The following is a 21,644-nucleotide window of genomic DNA, read 5'->3' as shown; positions in this document are numbered from 1 at the left end:
CCTGGTGCTGTGAAGCAGCAGTACTAACCACTGTGCCACCATACCACCCCAAATGGCCTCCTTCTGTGGTGTAACTATTCCATGATATATCCCTCAATGCCCTTAGACTCTTCTCCCAGGAAAAATAACATCTCAGCATCCAGCCTGTTCTGGCACTCTCCGAATTCAAGTCTAAGTCCAAAGTATGCAACCTCTTATCGAGTCCCTCTCAAGCCAAGGATCAATTTATTGAACCTTTGCTGGACTGTCTCCAAGGCAAGTACATCCTTCATTTGATAAGGAGACCAGAACAGTCCACCAGTTGTCATCTCACTAAATGTGTAAAACGACAATGGTGAGCTGCTCATAGAGGATTTAATGTGATACGGAGCCAGTTTATACTCCAAAAGGAAAATAAAAAAGTTATCATGATGACTTAGCGGAAAACAACAGAGAGAAGATGAGAAATTTCTTTACACAGATGTTGTGATCTGGAATTCACTACCTGAAAGTAGCTTCAACAGTTATTTTCAAAAGGAAATTGGTTAAATACTTGAAAGGAGATCACATTTGTAAAACGAAGGAAAATGGCAGCTAGCCAGGTACTAAACGGATTAGTATGTCAAAGACCACAGTGGGCTGAATGGCCTCTTGTGCTGTATTATTCTATCATCCCCTTACATGGAGCTGCAATTGCACCACTAACAGTCCTCAAAGTATCGGTTCAAAGTCATTTCTACCTGGTGTTTTGTTTAGTTTAAAACACTTTTTAGTTTTGACCGAACCCATGATCACTTCCATCTGAAGGACAAGGGCAGCAGATATCTGGGAACACCACCACCTGCAAGTTCCTCTCCCCTCCCGTCCTGACTTGGAAATATATCACTGTTTCTTTGCGGTCACTGTGTCAAAATCCCAGAATTCCCTCCCTAACGGCATTGTGGATCAACCACAGCACGTGGACTGCAGCAGTTCAAGAAGGCAGCTCACCACCACCTTCTCAAGGGCAACTAGGGATGGGCAATAAATGCTGGCCAGCCAGCGGCGCCCATGTCCCACAAATGAATTTTTTAAAAATGTACATTTAAACAGCAAGTGCTGCTAATTTCATCCAGTCAATCAGCAAGCGACTTGCTTAGCTTTGTGCACATGAAGGAAAGCTGAATGAACATTTTAAAGGATTAACAATTATTCCTAGGTGACTGACTATCCCTGCTTCGTGCTGTCAGTCTGAGAAACTCTCTCAAACCACTTCCTCTCATGAGCTGCTCACCACTCACAATAAAACAAGCACAAACCACATATTTTTGAATTGGTTTTGTTAAGTCACCCCACCCCACATCACGTACAAAAATTAACCTGATCTTTGGCACCACTCAAGGCATCACCAAGGAGAGTATCAGTTTCAGCCTTGAATATACTCAGTGACTGAGTATTCCTAGCTCTCTCTCTCAACAACCACTTCTATTAATGTATGAAGCCCTTCACAAGAGCGTTATAGACAATATCAGACACTCAGCCCTGTGGATATTAGAGTAAGATGGCCAATAACTTTATGAAAGATATGCTAAGTGTCCTAAAGGAAGAGAGAGAGAGGTTTAGGGAATGAAACCCATGCTTAGAGTTTTTAGTGGAGAGGTAGTCAATATCTTTTCCCAAGGTAGGGGAGTCTAAAACTAGAGGGCACAGGTTTAAGGTGAGAGGGGAGAGATACAAAAGTGTCCAGAGGAGCAATTTTTTCACGCAGAAGGTGGTGAGTGTCTGGAACAAGCTGCCAGAGGTAGTAGTGGAGGCGGGTACAATTTTATCTTTTAAAAAGCATTTAGATAGTTACATGGGTACGATGGGTATAGAGGGATATGAGCCAAATGCGGGAATTGGGATTAGCTTAGGGTTTTTTTTTAAAATAAGGGCGGCATGGACAAGTTGGGCCGAAGGGCCTGTTTCCATGCTGTAAACCTCTATCACTCTATGAGTGAAACCCATGCTTAGAGCTTCCAGTGGGGGAGCAGATAAAATCAGAGATGTTCAGGAGATCAGAATGAGACGAGTGCAGGTTGTGAGGCAGGAGGAGAGATTAGAGATAAGCAGATGCAAGGCCATAGAGAGATTTGAAAACAGGGGTGAGAATTTTAAAATGGAGAGTTGCTTGCTTAGGAGCCATTAAAATCCTGAAACTCCCTCCCTAACAACACTGTGGGTGTACCTTCACCACATGGACTGCAGCAGTTTAAGAAGGCAGCTCACTACCACTTTCTCAGGGGCAGTTAGAAAGGGGCAATAAAAATGCTGGCCTAGCCAGCGACACCCACATCCTGTGAAAGAACATGTAAAAGCACAGATGTTACAGGCAGTGCTCTCCACAACGTTCTCGAATTTGTTTTTTGTTACAGTGCTTGGGTGATTTGTTTGAGTGTACAGACTCTTGATGCCATAATTTAATGTGTGTGGTCTGGGAGGGGACTTCCAGTTAGAATCATAGAATCCTACAGTGCAGAAAGAGGCCATTCGGCTCATCAAGTCTGCACCGACCACAATCCCACCCAGGCCTTATCCACATATCCCTACATATTTACCCACTAACCCCTCTAACCTATGCATCCCGGGACACTAAGGGGCATTTTAGAATGGCCAATCAACCTAGCCCGCACATCTTTGGACTGTGGGAGGAAACCGGAGCACCCGGAGGAAATCCACGCAGACACAGGAAGAATGTGCAAACTCCACACAGACAGTGACACGAGCCGGGAATCGAACCCAGGTCCCTGGAGCTGTGAAGCAGCAGTGCTAACCACTGTGCTACCGTGCCGCCCGCTGTTGCACAGTCCTCAGCTTAGAGAGAACATTGGTGATAAGGGTTCCTTAGGAAGCCAGGTGGTGAAAGGTAGAATTGGAGCCTACCTTGATGCACTGTTGGAAGTATTTGTTTACAAAGGGCAAAGTTAGGTGCTGCAGCAGGGGCAGGAATCATGGTGTGTGGCAGCACTTAATTTGGCCAGAGGCAAAAAAATTGTTTCCTGCTGGCAGGATCAGGAGAATCCCAAGGCATTTTATTCATATGTTAGGAACAAAAGGGTTGTAAGGGAAAAAATCGGACCTCTCAGGGACAAAAGTGGGGACTTATGCTTGGAGCCCAAAGAGGTAGGGGAGATCCTAAATGAATACTTTGCGTCGGTATTCACTAAGGAGAGGGATGTGTTGACTGGGAGTGTCTCGGAGGGGAGTGTTGAACCGTTGGAGAAAATCTCCATTACAAAGGAGGAAGTGTTAGGTTTGTTAGAGAATATAAAGACTGACAAATCCCCAGGGCCTGATGGAATCTATCCAAGGCTGCTCAGGGAGACGAGAGGTGAAATCGTTGGGCCTCTGACGCAAATCTTTGTCTCGTCACTGGACACAGGTGAGGTCCCAGAGGATTGGAGGATAGCCAATGTGGTCCCGTTATTTAAGAAGGGTAGGAAGGATAACCCGGGTAATTATAGGCCGGTGAGCTTGACGTCCGTGGTGGGGAAGTTGTTGGAGAAGATTCTTAAAGATAGGATGTATGCGCATTTAGAAAGGAATAAACTCATTAACGATAGTCAACATGGTTTTGTGAGAGGGAGGTCATGCCTCACGAACCTGGTGGTGTTTTTTGAAGAAGTGACCAAAATGGTTGACGAAGGAAGGGCCGTGGATGTTGTCTATATGGACTTTAGTAAAGCGTTTGACAAAGTCCCTCATGGTAGGCTAGTGAAAAAGGTTGGATCCCATGGGATAAAGGGGGAGGTGGCTAGATGGGTGGAGAACTGGCTTGGTCATAGAAGACAGAGGGTGGTAGTGGAAGGGTCTTTTTCCGGCTGGAGGCCTGTGACTAGTGGTGTACCGCAGGGCTCTGTATTGGGACCTCTGCTGTTTGTGATTTATATAAATGATCTGGAAGAAGGAGTAACTGGGGTGATCAGTAAGTTTGCGGACGACACAAAACTGGCAGGACTTGCAGATAGTGAGGAACATTGTCAGAGGCTACAGAAGGATATAGATAGGCTGGAAATTTGGGCAAGGAAATGGCAGATGGAGTTCAATCCTGATAAATGCGAAGTGATGCATTTTGGTGGGAATAATGTAGGGAGGAGCTACACGATAAATGGAAGAACCATAAAGGGTGTAGAGACGCAGAGGGACCTGGGTGTGCAAGTCCACAGATCTTTGAAGGTGACGTCACAGGTGGAGAAGGTGGTGAAGAAGGCATATGGCATGCTTGCCTTTATAGGACGGGGCATAGAGTATAAAAGTTGGGGTCTGATGTTGCAGATGTATAGAACGTTGGTTCGGCCGCATTTGGAATACTGCGTCCAGTTCTGGTCGCCACACTACCAGAAGGACGTGGAGGCTTTGGAGAGAGTACAGAGGAGGTTTACCAGGATGTTGCCTGGTATGGAGGGGCTTGGTTATGAGGAGAGATTGGGGAAACTGGGGTTGTTCTCCTTGGAAAGACGGAGGATGAGGGGAGACTTAATAGAGGTGTATAAAATTATGAAAGGCATAGATAGGGTGAACGGTGGGAAGCTTTTCCCCGGGTCGGTGGTGACGTTCACGAGGGGTCATAGGTTCAAGGTGAAGGGGGGGAGGTTTAACACAGATATCAGAAGGACATATTTCACACAGAGGGTCGTGGGGGCCTGGAATGTGTTGCCGGGCAAGGTGGTGGAGGCGGACACACTGGGAACGTTTAAGACTTATCTAGACAGCTATATGAACGGAGTGGGAATGGAGGGATACAAAAGAGTGATCTAGTTTGGACCAGGGAGCGGCGCGGGCTAATTGTTCCTGGTTTCTCGTTTCAAGGCTTCATTCTACGATCATCTTACTGGTGCCAGTACAGAGTGAGACTGCGGATAGTTGGGAACCTGTCTCGGGGGCAGGGGATTCATATGGTGTTCGTGGAAGTGGAAATGACTAGGGTTGGGAAGCATTTTCCGATCGGGGCCATTGTGATCTCCAGGACTCGTTTCGATCGCCTCAGGGGGTCGGAGAGGAATTTCCCAGATTTTTTTTTCCCCATATTGGCCCTGGGGTTTTTCACTCTGGGTTTTCGCCTCTCCCTGGAGATCACATGGTCTGGAATGGGGGGGTGGGGGTAAGTTAATAGGTTGTAATGAACAAAGCATCGTAGCTGTGAGGGACAGCTCGGTGGATAGGATATTGGTATGTAGATAGGCTGGAAAATTGGGCGGGGATCCTGGATTCAGGATTCAATCCTGGACCGGGGAGCGGCGCGGGCTTGGAGGGCCGAAGGGCCTGTTCCTGTGCTGTATTGTTCTTTGTTCTTTGATCAGCTGTGGAAATTTTGTTCTTCTGACTTGCAGTGCGGGTTAAAAACAGGTCAAGCTTCCTGACAAGCAATGTCGGGAACCCCATTTGCATTCATTAACATATCACAACTGTTTATTAGAAGGCCACCACTCAAGAATTCCGCTTCCAAATTAAATTTCCTGCCAGCAGGTATTCAGAATTTAAGAGAGTTTTTTTGATACGGTTTTACAACTGGATATAAGCTTCACTTCATCCACAGCTTTGAGGTCTGTAGACATTGCTTTGACCTTTCTATTGCCTGTTGACAGTCTCTTTCAGACCTGTTTCTGGTAGCCCAGACCGCAGGGGGAATTGGCACGGGAAGCAGGATGGGCAGAGATGGGTGAATGGAGACAGGTCAAGGGGATGCAGGCTGAAGCACCAGAGAGGAACGGTGGGAGACTTTTGGGGGTACGTTAGACTGCACAGTGTTCCGCGCACGTCTTGCTCCCAGCCTTGGGCAGGGGAAGGTCTCTCTGGAGAAATATATCTAAAGGACATAGTGTATGATTTACTGCATTTGGATGTGGTGGTTGGAAGGATGGTTCTGGGACACGGGGCAAAGTCACAGTTAGGGGAGGCATTTGGATCTGGTGTGGTGGAAGTTCAAATCTCATGGGGTGAATGGGGTGGGTGGTGGATGTTCTCGTGGGGTGTCTCTGAAAGTGAGGCTGCAACTGACCTTGAGAACAGGAAGGGTGAAGTTCATGAGGGGCATGGAGATGTCAACTTTGAAGGGAACATGGAAAGTAAGGAATATCGACATTAATAATAATGGAGTCGGGGTAATGGGATGAGTCTGGGAGGGACTTGGTGGGTGACGGGGAGGTGGGTAGATTCTGAAAGCACTCACAAATGAGAATAATCTTCAACCTTTGAAAGTAATGGCAGTTAAAAACCTATAGAGAAAAGCAAAATGGGAGGGGTCTGAGAGCGATTGGGAGGTGTTAACTCCTCTGGGTCATGTGAAGCAGCACTACATTGTTTGCTGAAGCCATGGAGAGCCAGGCTCAGGTGGGAACTGGAATGCTATCCTTTTATTATGAGAGGAATTGAACAGAAAAGTAAGAATGTTATGCTTCAGTTATACAGGGCATTGGTGAGACCACATCTCAGATACCGTGTGCAGTGTTGGTCTCCTTATTCAATGCAGTGAAGGCTGTTCAGAGGTTAACTGGATTGATACCCGGAATGAGCAGATTGTCTTGTGAGAAAAGGTTGGACAGAGTTGGGCTTGTTTCCACTGGAGTTTGGAAGAGTGAAGGGTAACTGAAGTATAAAAGAGTCTGAACGGCCTCGACAAGGTGGACGTGGAAAGGAGGTTTCGTCTTGTGGATGAGGCCAGAACTGGACAGCACTGTTTTAAAATTCGGGCAGAGATGAGAAATCCTTCCTCTCTGAAGTTTGGGAGATTTCTAGCTCTGTCTCAGAAGGCAGTGGAGGCGGGGTCATTGAATATTTTAAAAACGGAAGTAGAAAGATTCTCTTTGGGTAAGAGAATCAAAAGTTGTGGGGAGAGATGGGAATACAGAATTTGAAACAAACAGGGCAGCCATGATCTTAGTGGATGATGTAGCAGGCTTGAGGAGCCGAAAGGTTGAGATTCAATTGATGTAACTTTGCCCCCTGACTAATAGGTCTCCTTCCTGTAAGAATCCATTCAGGCTTGGGGCTGGACTTGAGCAACTGTGATTGTCTGTCTTCTGCTGACAGAGCGGGAAAGAAAGGACAGAGGGGAATTCATCTAAAGGGGCACGGCTGCTGGATACACCCTCCAAACCCCCATAACCCCTTCTGACTGACCAGGCACAGCGCAGAAAGTCCATCATGCTGCATCTGTGTTCGCCCTATCAGTGGTAATGGAGGCAAGCTGACAGTTGCCAGATGGAAGGGTCTCGCAGACAGCTGTCATCACCTAGGTCAGTGTCTCTATGTATTAAGTTGGGGAATGCTGATCTGTGGACTTCCAGGATGTCCTTTACCTGGGCTGTGGATGGTACATCTATATGCAGGCCAGGCCAAGAGCTTAGCAGTGGCCTGCTCGATTAGAGATGAAGGGACACCTTCAATGAGAAGGACATAAAAATGTGAAGAAGAAGGGTCCATTGTGGATTGGCACTACACCAGGAGGAGCACCAAGAAAGAGCGGGGTTCCACAATGTTCCCAAGGAGAGGCACGTGTAGTGACAAACATGGGTATACTGCCTGCGGTGCCCATATATGGAAATGATTAACAGGCAATACTAGACACCTTTGCTTGTCCAGGGATGTGGTAGTTCACATTTGCCAGCTTATCTGGGACAAGCTGCAACCTTGGTGGACGTCCCACTGGGGGATCTGTCCAAAACACATGGAGGTGAAGATGTTCTCTTCACTGGGGCCCACCAGGATGGGAAATTCCACTTGGATGTCAGAGCAGCAGAATTCTCAGCAAGTCCACGGCACCGTCCACTGCACACTTGTGACCTTGAGAGCTCCCTGGCAACAGCTCGTGAAATGTTTCTATCATAAAGGATTTTACTTGTTAAACTAGTTTGTGATCACAGGAGGCAAATCCTACATATTTGGCTGGACAGTCATGACACTTACAGTTTGAGGCACTCCTGGATGCCATAGATTTTTGAGGGACCTCAGCAGATACCGGACTGGCTCCTCAGGGACAAGAGATACCCCCAGATAACATGGCTGATGATGCCAGCTCAGCATCCCCAGAGTTCTGCTGAGTGGAGGTAAAGTGCTGCACGTAAAACCTCTGTTCAAACCCCACTAGCAGTCAAGGCTCACATGCCTGTCGTACTTCCCTCATTTAGTTTCGTGGTCACTGAAATTGACAAATCACCAAAAAAGGACATTCAACTTTCTTCGTATAGTTAGGGAAGCTTCTGGCTTTCACTCATTATCAAGACAGTGTCCAACTACCCCTGAAACTGCATTCACAATAAACCTTGGCACACATGTAGCGGATTTAAGTCCCCACAAGTAATCGTGCCACAACTGACGCAAGTTCGACAGCAGCAGGAGATGCAATGGGCTCAATGAGCACATCAGCCAAGGCCTCAGCACGGTGAGCAGCGAGTGGTCAGGCAGCAAGCTGATAATCAATGGTCAGTGCTTAATCTGGTACATTCATTGCTCAGCTGATAATGTGGGAATAGTCAGTACAAGTTCCTGATCAAACTCTGATGGGACCCACAATCTGGAGATTTAACTGGAATGTTTAAGCAAAAAATTAGAAAAATGAAATCCATGAGACTTACAAAGAACAGTACAGCAAGTCTGTGCCGCTCCTTGGTCCAACTAGACCAATCGTTTGTATCCCTCCATTCCCAGGCTGCTCATGTGACTATCCAGGTAAGTCTTAAACGATGTCAGCGTGCCTGCCTCCACCACCCTACTTGGCAGCGCATTCCAGGTCCCCACCACCCTCTGTGTAAAAAACATCCCTCTAATATCTGAGTTATACTTCGCCCCTCTCACCTTGAGCCCGTGACCCCTCGTGATCGTCACTTCTGATCTGGGAAAAAGCTTCCCACCGTACACCCTATCTATCCCCTTCATAATCCAGCCAAATATGTAGGATTTGCCTCCTGTGATCACAAACTAGTTTAACAAGTAAAATCCTTTATGATAGAAACATTTCACCTCTATTAGATCTCCCCTCATTCTCCGTCTTTCCAGGGAGAACAACCCCAGTTTACCCAATCTCTCCTCATAGCTAAGACCCTCCATACCAGGCAACATCCTGGTAAACCTTCTCTGCACTCTCTCTAACGCCTCCACGTCCTTCTGGTAGTGCGGCAACCAGAACTGGATGCAGTACTCCAAATGTGGCCTAACCAGCGTTCTATACAGCTGCACCATCAGACTCCAGCTTTTATACTCTATACCCCGTCCTATAAGGGCAAGCATACCATATGCCTTCTTCACCACCTTCTCCACCTGTGTTGCCACCTTCAAGGATTTGTGGACTTGCACACCTAGGTCCCTCTGTGTTTCTATACTCCTGATGACTCTGCCATTTATTGTATAACTCCTCCCTACATTATTTCTTCCAAAATGCATCACTTCGCATTTATCCGGATTAAATTCCATCTGCCACCTCTCTGCCCAATTTTCCAGCCTGTCTATATCCTGCTGTATTGCCCGACAATGCTCATCACTATCCGCAAGTCCAGCCATCTTCGTGTCATCCGCAAACTTGCTGATAACACCAGTTACACCTTCTTCCAAATCATTTATATATACCACAAATAGCAGAGGTCCCAGTACAGAGCCCCGCGGAACACCACTGGTCACAGACCTCCAGCCGGAAAAAGACCCTTCGACCGCTACCCTCTTTCTCCTATGGCCAAGCCAGTTCTCCACCCATCTAGCCACTTCTCCTTGTATCCCATGAGCCTTAATCTTCTTAACCAACCTGCCAGGAGGGACTTTGTCAAATGCCTTATTGAAATTCATATAGACGACATCCACGGCCCTTCCTTCGTCAACCGTTTTTGTCACTTCCTCAAAAAACTCCACCAAATTTGTAAGGCACGACCTCCCTCTTACAAAACCATGCTGTCTGTCACTAATGAGATTGTTCCTTTCTAAATGCACATATATCCTGTCTCTAAGAATCCTCTCCAACAACTTCCCTACCACGGACGTCAAGCTCACCAGCCTATAATTTCCCGGGTTATCCCTGCTACCCTTCTTAAACAACAGGACCACATTCGCTATCCTCCAATCCTCAGGGACCTCACCTGTGTCCAAAGAAACGACAAAGATTTCCGTCAGAGGCCCAGCAATTTCATCTCTCGTCTCCCTGAGCAGTCTAGGATAGATGCCATCAGGCCCTGGGGCTTTGCCAGTTTTAATGTTCACTAAAAAACCTAACACTTCCTCCCTTGTATTGGAGATTTTCTCTAACGGGTCAACACCTCCCTCCGAGACACTCCCGGTTAGCACGTCCCTCTCCTTCGTGAATACCGATGCAAAGTATTCATTTAGGATCTCCCCTATTCCCTTGCGTTCTAAGCATAATTCTGTCAGAATTCCCACTCACCTGAAGAAGGAGCTTAAGGCTCCGAAAGCTTGTGTGGCTTTTGCTACCAAATAAACCTGTTGGACTTTAATCTGGTGTTGTTAAACTTCTTAAGGTGTCCCAAGGCCCAGAGGGCCCCAGCCAGCCAGCGGTCTTCTGCTCAACTGCAGCTGCACCCTCCAGGCCTGTGACTTGTTGGAGGTGCTGAGGTCACAGGCAAAGGGGACCTGGAGCACCAGGGCACGCATGGAGTGTCCTGGGTTGATGTCCCCAGGGTGTTTGGCTGGCATCACTCCTCTCTTTAGATGTCTGATGGCACCCCATTGACTCCTTGAGGAAGAGGCACAACTGGAGGGAGGTCAAGGAGCTCCAGCTCCCTCTCAACCTGCCTCTGCTACACTGAACCCATGGCTAAAACATGATGTGCAAGTCTGAGCCCACACCTGGCAGCCATTCAACTGGACCTGGGTCTCCAAGATGGGCTACCCTTTCCTGGAGACAGCCCAGCCTTCACATGCCAGAGCTATGCCAGCAAATAGAACGTGGGTGGAATTCATCTGCCTTCAGTCCAGTCGGCGGACAGTCTCAGGCAACTCTGCCAGTTTCTGCATCGCCAACGAGTCTCTGAGGACCAGCCCCCGAGACTTGACATCAGATTCAAGCTCCACTAAGACAGGATCTCCAGCAGTCTGCCAAGTGTCAGAGGCCTCGGCTGTCACTAAGTCTGCCAGCTGTGCACCCATGTCTGTGATGTGCTCACCAGATTGTGACACGTTCTCCAACTAGGACCCACCAAGGTGGGTGTATCTGCACTGGTGGAGGGAGCAGTTGAAAGATGTGACTGTGCATCCTCAGAGGATGCTGAGACTTCCTTCTCAGAGGCGACATGGGGGCTGTGCCTATGGCATGTCCTTCAGGATTCCTTCTTGCTGCTGGAATGGAGAAGATGTGGAGATGCCGGCTTTGGACTGGGATGGGCACAGTAAGAAGTACCACAACACCAGGTTAAAGTCCAGCAGGTTTATTTGGAATCATGAGCTTTCGGAGCGCTGCTCCTTCATCAGGTAAATCTCAGATGGAGATGGAGCAACGCTCCGAAAGCTCGTGATTCCAAATAAACCTGTTGGACTTTAACCTGGTGCTGCAATAGAGTCATGGAGGTTTACAGCATGGGAAAAGGCCCTTCGGCCCAACTTGTCCATGCCACCCCTTTTTTTTAAACCACTGAGCTAGTCCCAATTGCCCACATTTGGCCCATATCCCTCTATACCCATCTTACCAATGTAACTGTCTAAACGCTTTTTAAAAGACAAAATTGTACCCGCCTCTACTACTACCTCTGGCAGCTTGTTCCAGACACTCACTACCCTCTGTGTGAAAAAATTGCTCCTCTGGACCCTTTTGTATCTCTCCCCTCTCAGCTTAAAACTATGCCCTCTAGTTTTACACTCCCCTACCTTTGGGAAAAGATATTGACTATCTGGCTGATCTGTGCCCCTCATTATTTTATAGACCTCTATAAGATCACCCCTCAGCATCCTACGCTCCAGAGAAAAAAGTCCCAGTCTATCCAGCCTCTCCTTATAACTCAAACCATCAAGTCCAGGTAGCATCCTAGTAAATCTTTTCCGCAGTCTTTCTAGTTTAATAATATCCTTTCTATAATAGGGTGACCAGAACTGTACACAGTATTCCAAGTGTGCAGAGAAAAGAGAGTTACACTGATTGACATGTCAGGCTCGTACAGCGACTGACTGCATGTGCCCTCAATGGACTCCTGATTTTTGCCTCCCACATGTGCACTGTCACGCTTCATGCCGGTAAGTTCAGCAGCCAACTGCTGAGAGGTGCTGAGTGGATGGATTTCTCTCATTTCTCCCTCTGCTCACACTTGTAGTGGACTGCCTTATCCTACAGAAAAACAGAACGGCTGTGGTGAGACCATTCAATGAATGAGTAGTTGAGAAGCATGCTTGCCCATTACCACGGCTGAGACCTCCTGAGTAAGTGAGTAAGAAACCTCTTGCCCTGGAACTGAAAGGAGATGGAGAGCTTAGCTTGGCTGCAAAATTCACTTCTGATGTTTCATCTGTATGTGACATCCCTGTGCAGTCTAACCCTTCGACTGTCAGTGCCAACATGAATGTGTGAGTGGGTAGCAGATCATTCATCCTCTACTGCAGTGCCGGCTGGTTCTTCCCTGGGCCCCGTGGGCACTAACCACCCTGGCAAACTTCTCCTAGGATACCGTGGTCAGATTAGAGGGCCCCTTATTCCAGCCTCCAGAAGCAGTACCTCCCACTTTTCCTGAACTGCATGGATGAGTCTCCCAAGAAGGTTTCTTTAAACCAAGGGGCCGCAGGTTGCTTTCTTCTCCCAGATTATTTGATTGACAGGGAACCTGGATTTCGTGGTCTACAGGGAGTGATAACTGGCCAGGCGCCCTTTAAATCCGACCCCTGACCTTTCCACCCCATGAGGTAATGGTGGGGCTGGTGACTTCCTGGACACCCCATCACGGGATACGGCGTGCTCCACATGGATGCAAAATTAATGAGGTGAACAGCAGAAGATTAAAGTAAAGTTTATTTATTAGTGTCACAAGTAAGGCTTACATTAACACTGCAATGAAGTTACTGTGAAAATCCCCTAGTCGCCACAGTCCGACACCTGTTCAGGGAGAATTTAGCATAGCCAATGCACCCTAACCAGCACGTCTTTCGGACTGTGGGAGGAAACTGGAGCACCCGGAGGAAACCCACGCAGACACGGGGAGAACGTGCAAACTCCACACAGACAGTGACCCAAACCGGGAATCAAACCCTTGTCCCTGGCGCTGTGAGGCAGCAGTGCTAACCCACTGTGCCCCCGTGCTGCCCCAGATTGTATGTGTTCATCCATCCCACCACCCACTGGGAATTATCCGACTTCCCCACTCACCACCAAACGTAGACACAGCGGATCCGCCCAGAGATACGCATTACAAACCTCTCGTAACCCTGCACTACAGTTTCAGCAAGAGAAGCAGCATTTATGGAGAGAGAAACGGAGTTAATTTCAGATCTGTGATGTAACTGTGTCTCTCTACACAGATTCAGCCTGACTCGCCGAGTGTCCTTGTTTTGATTTCACACAGTTTGAGTATATTCCCATTTATCCCATTAGCGATATTTATACTTACCTCAAGCACAAATGAATCTGCACAATTGGGACTCGGTGTGAATAAGAGTGGGGCAGTCGTGTTTTGGATGACCACGGGTTTGGCGAGGATAGAATGTGAAAGGCCAGCCAGGAGTACATTGCAATAGTCAAGGTATAAACGGCGATGAATGACAATTTCAGCAAAAGATGAGGAGGTGGGGGGTTCAGGTATGGTTACAGCTTCAGAAACAAGCCACCTTAGTGATGCCGCAAACATATAGGCCAGAATTTTCCGGCCATTCGCATCCCGCCTCCACTGCAAGCAAGGATGGAGAATTTGGCAATCAGCCGTGGTAATGGGCAAGCATGCTTCTCAACTACTGCAACGGGACCAGAGAATCCCGCTGGTGTGAAATTCCAGCCATGGTTGGGAGATCATCTTTGGGTCAAGTGTGACACCAATGTTGTGAAGAATCTGGTTTAGGAGTACAGTCTGGAGTGGGGACCAGAGACAATGGCTTCGGTCTTCCCAATTGAAGGAAATTAGTGCTCATCCAGTACTAGGTTTCAGATAAGTAGTCTGGTAATTTATCAGGCAATAAAGGGGTGAAGAGAAGTGGTGGTAAAGCTGCGTGTCTTCTGTGACCATAACACTGTGCTTTCTGGTGATGCCACCAAGCAACAGCATGTAGATAAGAAATAGGAGGTGGGTGAAGGATAGCTGGATGGGAGACACCAGAGGTAAGTACAGGAGTGCGCAATGATGCCATTGCAAGCCTGTTTTGGATGACCACAGGTTTGGCGAGGATAGAATGTGAAAGGCCAGCCAGGAGTACATTGGAATAGTCAAGGTATAAACGGCGATGAATGACAGTTTCAGCAAAAGATGAGGAGGTGGGGGGTTCAGGTATGGTTACAGCTTCAGAAACAAGCCACCTTTCTGATGACACAAACATATGGGCAATGATTTGATAGGTCAGAATGAGACCAGGCAAAATGCAATTCTCCCTGGCTGAAGAACAGTGAAGAGTTGTTGTAGGAGGATGCCTTTTACCCTTGCCAGGAGCTGCAGACAGGTCAAGAAAGGTGAGGTGGGATGGTTTACTTTCAAAAGCTTTGAGAGTATAAGTTTCACTTGAAACTTTTAGCCAGTACAACCTTTCATTAAGGAAAATCAATTGAGGAATTGGTTTGAGAAGAGGATGCATTGTTACAATGAGTATGACGTGAACCTTGAGTAGGGAGAATCCTGTGATAAGTTGCCCAACATGGATATGTGTCTCTGAGCAGGTCTGCTCCTGAGGCATGAGAACAAAGACGGACTATCCATACTCCAGGGTAGATTGAAAAATGAAGCGCTGAAAATTACCAAATTCTCCAAATGTTGTAAAGGGAATTTCCAACGTTGATAGAAGAATCTGTAGTAAATCTGTAATGAAGGGCTAAAATGTCATTGGACACAATTTGAAAAATGAGAAAATTAATAAGGAATGTGAACTAACTTGCCCTCTAATTTATTTTTGGAGCGCATGGACAATTTGTCTAAGTCATGGCCCCTTTAATTTTTTTAGTATGTCTGCACACCTATATTAAGTTAAACACCAAGTGTGGCAGAGAGAGGAATGCCTGCTCCCGGGCTTAGAAAAGTTGCCCTTTAATAGGTCCAGGAGGCAGGTGGTGGAGGGAGTGTCTGACCTTACTGCCCCTTTATCATAGCTACACTCATTGGCGGGTGTCCTTGGAGAGGGAGCATGCAGTGCCAGCCAGTGCGATTCAGGCCTTCCACGACTAGTGGGGCTCCGCTGGGGTCGGGCTACATCACCACACCCAGGAATAACATTTTAATTTAATGAGTAAAGTTTCCTTTTGATGTTTTATTTTTACAGCAGCACCACACCAGGGGCTGTCACCCATCATTTTTTGTTTAATTTATTCACTATTGTTAAAAGAAGTATAGTACTTTAAAGGTGCCAACCTTAGCATGGTAACTACTGGGCAGGGAGGCTCCTCCCCTTAGCAAATATTGATGTCAACTGGAGATGCTTTTCCAACATTACAGCAGTGACTAAACTTCAAAAGTACTTCACTGACTGTAAAAGACTTTGACATACCCTGATCTCACAAAACGCACCATAGAAATCCAAGTCTTTCTTTCCCAAAAATGGAACATAGAATCCCTACAGAGTGAAGGAGGCCATTTGGCTCATCAAGGTTGCACCAAATCTCTGACAGAGTATCTTGTCCCAGACCCTATCCCTGTAACCCCATGTATTTATACAGCTAATCCCCCTAACCTACACATCTTGGGACAGTAAGGGGCAATTTGGCATGGCCAATCCCCCGAACCTACACATCTTTGGAGCAGTTCTTGATTGACTTGATAGGAACTGTTCTTTGGAATAGTTGTGATGTAAGTTACCAGAATAACATAGCACTACATTTAGAGAGAGAAATTGAGAGATGGGGAATGGATTTGAGGCATATTGCGTCCATTGCTTTCTTTCTTACTTATGTAGTTGTGTTTTGTTGTAATGCAGGAGATGAATATGAAGTCTGTGCAATCTGTCTGGATGAGTACGAGGAGGGTGACAAACTGAGGATATTGCCCTGCTCACACGGTAAGCCAATTCTATTACTTGTGTAGGTTTATGGTACTGCAAGTCTAGGTTCTAGGGGACAGGTGCTGGTAATGACCAAAAGGTTTCCCTGTGACAGTATGACAATTCATGGGGTCTAAAGTCCAAGTTGGGGTCTCCCAGGCTAATTTGCTCATGATCATGCTGCGCTGCCATCCCTGTTGTGTCTGTCCCTCTTGCAGGACAGCACATACTAAGGATGGTGATGGGGGTAAGTCTGGAACATTGACCGTAAGGTAGGATTCTGTGAGTACGACTGTCAGGTTATTGCTTAACCAGTCTGTGGGACAGCTATCCCAATTTTGGCACAAGTTCCCAGACGCCGGTGAGGAGAACTACACAGGATTGACTGGGCAGGGCATGCATTTTGTCATTTCTGGTGCCTAGGTGATCTTTCCAATTTGCTTCTTTCTAATCTTTTCTGCAGCAGTCTGACACAAGTGAATGACTTGCCAGGCCATTTCCAAGAGCAGTTAAGAGCCAACCAGACTCTTGCGAGTAGAAATCTCTGAGTGGAACTGACTAGTCCATACTGATTTAAAATGGAGAGAGGAAAGGATAGTTTGTATTACAGACAAAGGGTTGAGATGAGGGGTTTTTTTGTATATGAAAGTATATGAAAGCATTGGAACAACTTCCCCAAATTTGTGAGCAAATTTCAAGTTTTGGGTAGTTAAAAAGCGAGTTAACATTTTGGAGTTCTGTAGTAGGATCGTTCAGATCTGAAACGTTCACTGTGTTTCCCTCCACAGATGCTGCCAGACCTGCTGAGTTTATCCAACATCTTCTGTTTCTATTTCAGATTTCCAGCATCTGCAGTATTCTGTTTTTAATCACAGCCTTGCATTGTTGGGGAGAAAGAGGTTCTTCTGCCAATTATCCTATCCTACATTTAGCCTCAATTAGAGCACTGTTCACTTTGGGTCATTACCCTTTAGGAAGGGTGTGAAGGCACTGGAAAGGATTCAGAAAGAAATCACAAGAATGGTTCTAGGATTCAGGGATAAAAGCAAATTACTGCGGATGCTGGAATCTGAAACCAAAAGAGAAAATGCAGGAAAATCTCAGCAGGTCTGGCAGCATCTGTAAGGAGAGAAAAGAGCTGACGTTTCGAGTCCAGATGACCCTTTGTCAAAGTTGATTACAATTTCCTGCCTGAGAGAGATGGGAGCAGATCCAATCGTGGCTTTTACAATGGAATCGGATAAACATCTGAAGGGAAGAAATTGCAGAGCTCTGGGGGCGGGGGGCAAGTGGAAGAGCGGGCCCAGATGTGTTGTGCTTACAGAGAGCCAGTATAAACATGACGGGTTGAATAGCCTCATGTATGTAATCATTCTAAGATTCTACAAATTGAAAGAAGTTTGCCTATGTAACAGTGACTGCACTACAGACGTCAAGTAGTCCAATGCACTGATAATACACCATATAAATACAAACCTCTTTGTCTTGGGATGTAGTCGGAGATTCTGTCCTTTTAATTGTGTTCTTTTCTTGTCCTCCTCCCAATCACAGCGTACCACTGTAAATGCGTGGACACCTGGCTAACACAGACTAAAAAAACCTGCCCAGTTTGCAAACAACGCGTTCTCCGTTCAGCCAGCGATTCCGAGTCAGGATCTGATTCAGAGAATCACCCAGAAGGTGAGGAGGAACAGTCGGAACGCACACCACTTCTCAGAGCCTCTTCATCCTCTGCTGCACACTCATTTGGTTCCATGGCTGATTCCCTCGGACAGAGTGAGGATGGTTCAACTGGTGCCCACGTCGAGGGAGAGGAAATTTCAGATCATAAGCAAGAGGATCAAAGTGACTCTTCAAACAGCGCAGGATCTGGGTCTGAACCCAGCCTCGATCCTGGCAAAGCTTTCCATGTGTAATTAGGAATCTTGGGCTTTATACTGATATTATCTGTAAAACCACAATGTGTGACTCAAGCTCTAGCAGAGCTTCATTTAGGATTTCTTTTACAGGGGGGAGGGCATTTAAAATATATATTTTTAGTGTGGACGGGGAGATATCACTGTTGGTAAGTAGCAGCTTTTGATTATTGTAACATAGGCTGCACGTGGACATGTCACTCAGCACCAAGATAACACAAACCTTCTCAACTTTGTGTGAGAAATAGACATTCAATGGGGGCCAGGGAAAGGAGAAGAGAAGCAGACGTGGTGAATATCTTATTAGTGCGAGGACACTTTTCTCTTCCTAGTTCTGCAGGAAGTGGATGAATTAGAAATCACAACTGCCAGGAGCCCTTGCTGTTTTCTATACTGGCACTGGTCGGAGTTGTAGCATCCTTTCCCTGGCACTTCCTCTGTCTCTGTGCCCATACAAAGATAAAGACCCCGGTACACTGTAAATGCTTCTTAAGTGTGTAGTAAATGAGTCCTTGATGCCTGGAATGTCAACATGGGAACAGCAGCAGGCTGTGTGAGATTCCCCACTCACCCTGGATTGCGGAGAGGGGGGAGGCCTGCCAATACTTTTGTGTAGTTAATCTGTCCCTTTTTACACTTCAATTTTCATCAGCCCTCTCACCAAATTATTATTTTATTTGCTCCAATTATGCAATGACTTGAACAGACAGTAATAAATTGTGATCATGCTGGGGGAACTGGGCCAGACTGAGAAAACAGCAGTGCACTGGATGTTTGGTGCCATCCCTTACATCCCCAGTGTTCTGGTTTATTAGTCGCTTGTAGCTACTTGGTGATTTCCTAAAATGTGTAGCATTTGCCAGTGATTGCTGTTCGGAAATGAGGACCAATGGCCTAGGAGCTGTAGGCTGCTGCCTGCTGAATTTTAACCTTCCTGAATAAGTGTCTCAAATATATTACTAAGCGAAATCTCACTGTGTCCTCCCTTCAACATTTACACACATCATTACATCTTCCAGTCACACCCAGGTTATCTGGTGCTCAAGTTGAATATTTTGACGCCGAGGTCAGTCTGTTATCCCATCGTACATTTCCATACCAAACATACGAATTATGAGCAAGGGTAGGCCACTCGGCCCCTCAAGCCTGCTCCATCATTCAGTAGGATCATGGCTGATCTAACTGTAACCAAAACCTCACATTTCCTCCCAATAACCTTTCACCCCCTTGTTAATCAGGAATCTATCTAACTCTGCCTTAATAATATTCAAATACTCTGCTTCCACTGCCTTTTCACAGAATCACAGATTCTTACAGTGCAGAAGAGGCCCTTCAGCCCATCGAGTCTGTACCGATGCATGAAATGCCCTGTCCTGCCCACCTAATCCCACTTGCCTGCACTTGGCCCATAGGCTTGAATGTTATGATGTGCCAAGTACTCATCCACCACCGTCCCAGGCAGCGCATTCCAGACCCTCACCCTCACCACCCTTTGGGTAAAAAAGTTTTTCCTCAAATCCCCCCTAAACCTCCCACCCCTCACTTTTAACTTGTGTCCCCTCGTAACTGACCCTTCGACTAAGGGGAATAGCTGCTCCCTATCCACCCTCTCAATGCCCCTCATAATCTTGAGCACCTCAATCAAGTTGCCCCTCAGCCTTCTCTGCTCCAACGAAAACAACCCAAGCCTATCCAACCTCTCTTCATAACTTAAATGTTCCATCCCAGGCAGCATTCCTGGTGAATCTTCTCTGCACCCCCTACAGTGCGTTCATGTCCTTCCTACAATGTGGCAACCAGAACTGCACACAGTGCTCCAGTTGTGGCCTCACCAAAGTTCTATACAACTCCATCATGACCTCTCTGCTTTTGTAATCTATACCCCGATTGATAAAGGCGAGTGTGCCATATGCCTTTTTCACCATCCTATTAACCTGCCTTTCCACCTTCAGAGACCTATGGACAAACACGACATGGTCCCTTTGTTCTTCGGAACTTCCCAGTGTCAGACCTTTCATGGTATACTTCCTTGTCAAATTACTCCTTCCAAAGTGCATCACCTCTCACTTTTCAGGGTTAAATTCCATCTGCCACTTATCCGCCCATTTGACCATCTTGTCTATATCTTCTTGTAACCCAAGACCCTCAACCTCACTGTTAACCACCCGGCCAATCTTTGTGTCATTGGCTTACTTTTGAGGAAAAGAGTTGTAGAGACTCACCACCTTCTGAGAGAAACAACTTCTCATCTTTATCGTAAATTATTGGCTCCTTGCTTTGCAACAGGAGGCCTAGTTCTGGATTCTGTCACGAGAAGAAACATCCTCTCCACATCCACCCTGTCAATACCCCTCAGGATTGTAGATTTTGATGGAGTCACCTCTTACTCTCCTAAACTCTAGTGGATACAAACCTAACCTCCAACCTTGCCTCATAAGACACGCACATCACTGGTATGAGTCTAGTAAATCTTCTCTAAACTGCATGTATTTCATGCATTTAAGTTTATTTATTGTTACAAGTAGGCTTATATTAACACTGCGATGAGGTTACTGTGAAAATCCCCCAGTCGCCACACTCCGGCGCCTGTTCGGTTATGCTGAGGGAGAATTTAGCACGGCCAATGCATCTAACCAGCACGTCTTTCAGACTGTGGGAGGAAACTGGAGCCCCCAGAGGAAACCCACACAGAACGGGGAGGATGTGCAGACTCACATTGAACATTTACACATCATAGAACCATAGAAAAGTTACAGCACAGGAGTCCATTTGGCCCATCTTGGCCATACCAGCCCAGGGAACCCAGGTGCCCTTTCTAATAGCCCTGTAGCTTAGAGCACTTTGAAAAGAGTTTAGGGTCTCTGCCTCCACCACCAACTGGGACAGAGAATTCCAGGCACCCAGCACCCTCTGTGTAAAAGTTCTTCCTCGTGTCCCCTCTACACCTACTGCCACTTATCTTGAATCTGTGTCCCCTGGTTCTAGAATTCTCCACCAAGGGAAACCATTTTATCCTGTCCACTCTATCGCTTCCCGTCATCGTTTTGTACACCTCAATCAACTCAGCCTTCTTTGTTCCAAGGAAAGTAACCCCAGCCTATCCAATCTCTCCTCGTAGCTAGCTACACCTTTCCAACCCTGGCAACATTCTTGTAAACCTCTTCACACTATCCAGAGCAATTACCTGACAAAGGGTCATCCAGACTTGAAACGTTGGTTCTATTCTCTTCCCACAGATGCTGTCAGATCTGCTGAGATTTTCCAGTATTTTCTGCTTTTGTTACATCCTTCCTGTAATAATATGGTGACCAGAACTGCGCACAATGTTCCACTTGTGGCCTCATCAGTGTTTTTGGGAGTGAGGGAGGGTGGAAGGGAGAGATGGAGTATGTGAGGGAGGCAGAGTTAATATGGGGCACAGAACCTGGGTGTATAAATGTTCAAAGCTGGATGCTTAGTAACAGGAAACAAAGGGTGATGGTCGGTGGATGCTCTAGCGAATGGACAGTTGTTTCAAGTGGTGCCTCACAGCACCAGGGACCCGGGTTCGATTCCTGGCTTGGGTCACTGTCTGTGTGGAGTCTGCACGTTCTCCCCGTGTCTGCGTGGGTTTCCTCCGGGTGCTCCGGTTTCCTCCCACACTTCAAA

At 46.8% G+C, this 21,644-nt stretch overlaps 1 protein-coding gene across 2 annotated transcripts in view; it reads left to right on the top strand.

Annotated features, from left to right (window-relative positions):
- Positions 1-21,371, top strand: part of LOC144481748 (E3 ubiquitin-protein ligase RNF167-like) — a 132,345-nt gene extending 110,974 nt beyond the window's left edge. Inside the window, exons 9-10 of one of the 2 annotated variants that reach the window (XM_078200897.1) lie at positions 16,018-16,098; positions 17,632-21,371. In XM_078200897.1, coding sequence (XP_078057023.1) covers positions 16,018-16,098; positions 17,632-17,996 — 446 coding nt within the window. In that variant the 3' untranslated portion in view covers positions 17,997-21,371. The remainder of the gene's footprint in view (positions 1-16,017; positions 16,099-17,631) is intronic. The other variant, XM_078200896.1, reaches the window with a different exon arrangement.
- Positions 21,372-21,644: the final 273 nt, after the last annotated feature.

This window comes from Mustelus asterias, chromosome 31 (genome assembly GCF_964213995.1).
Source record: "Mustelus asterias chromosome 31, sMusAst1.hap1.1, whole genome shotgun sequence".
Taxonomy (NCBI): Eukaryota; Metazoa; Chordata; class Chondrichthyes; order Carcharhiniformes; family Triakidae; genus Mustelus; species Mustelus asterias.
Note: the sequence above shows the minus strand (reverse complement) of the source record. Positions and strands in the feature narration are given on the sequence as shown.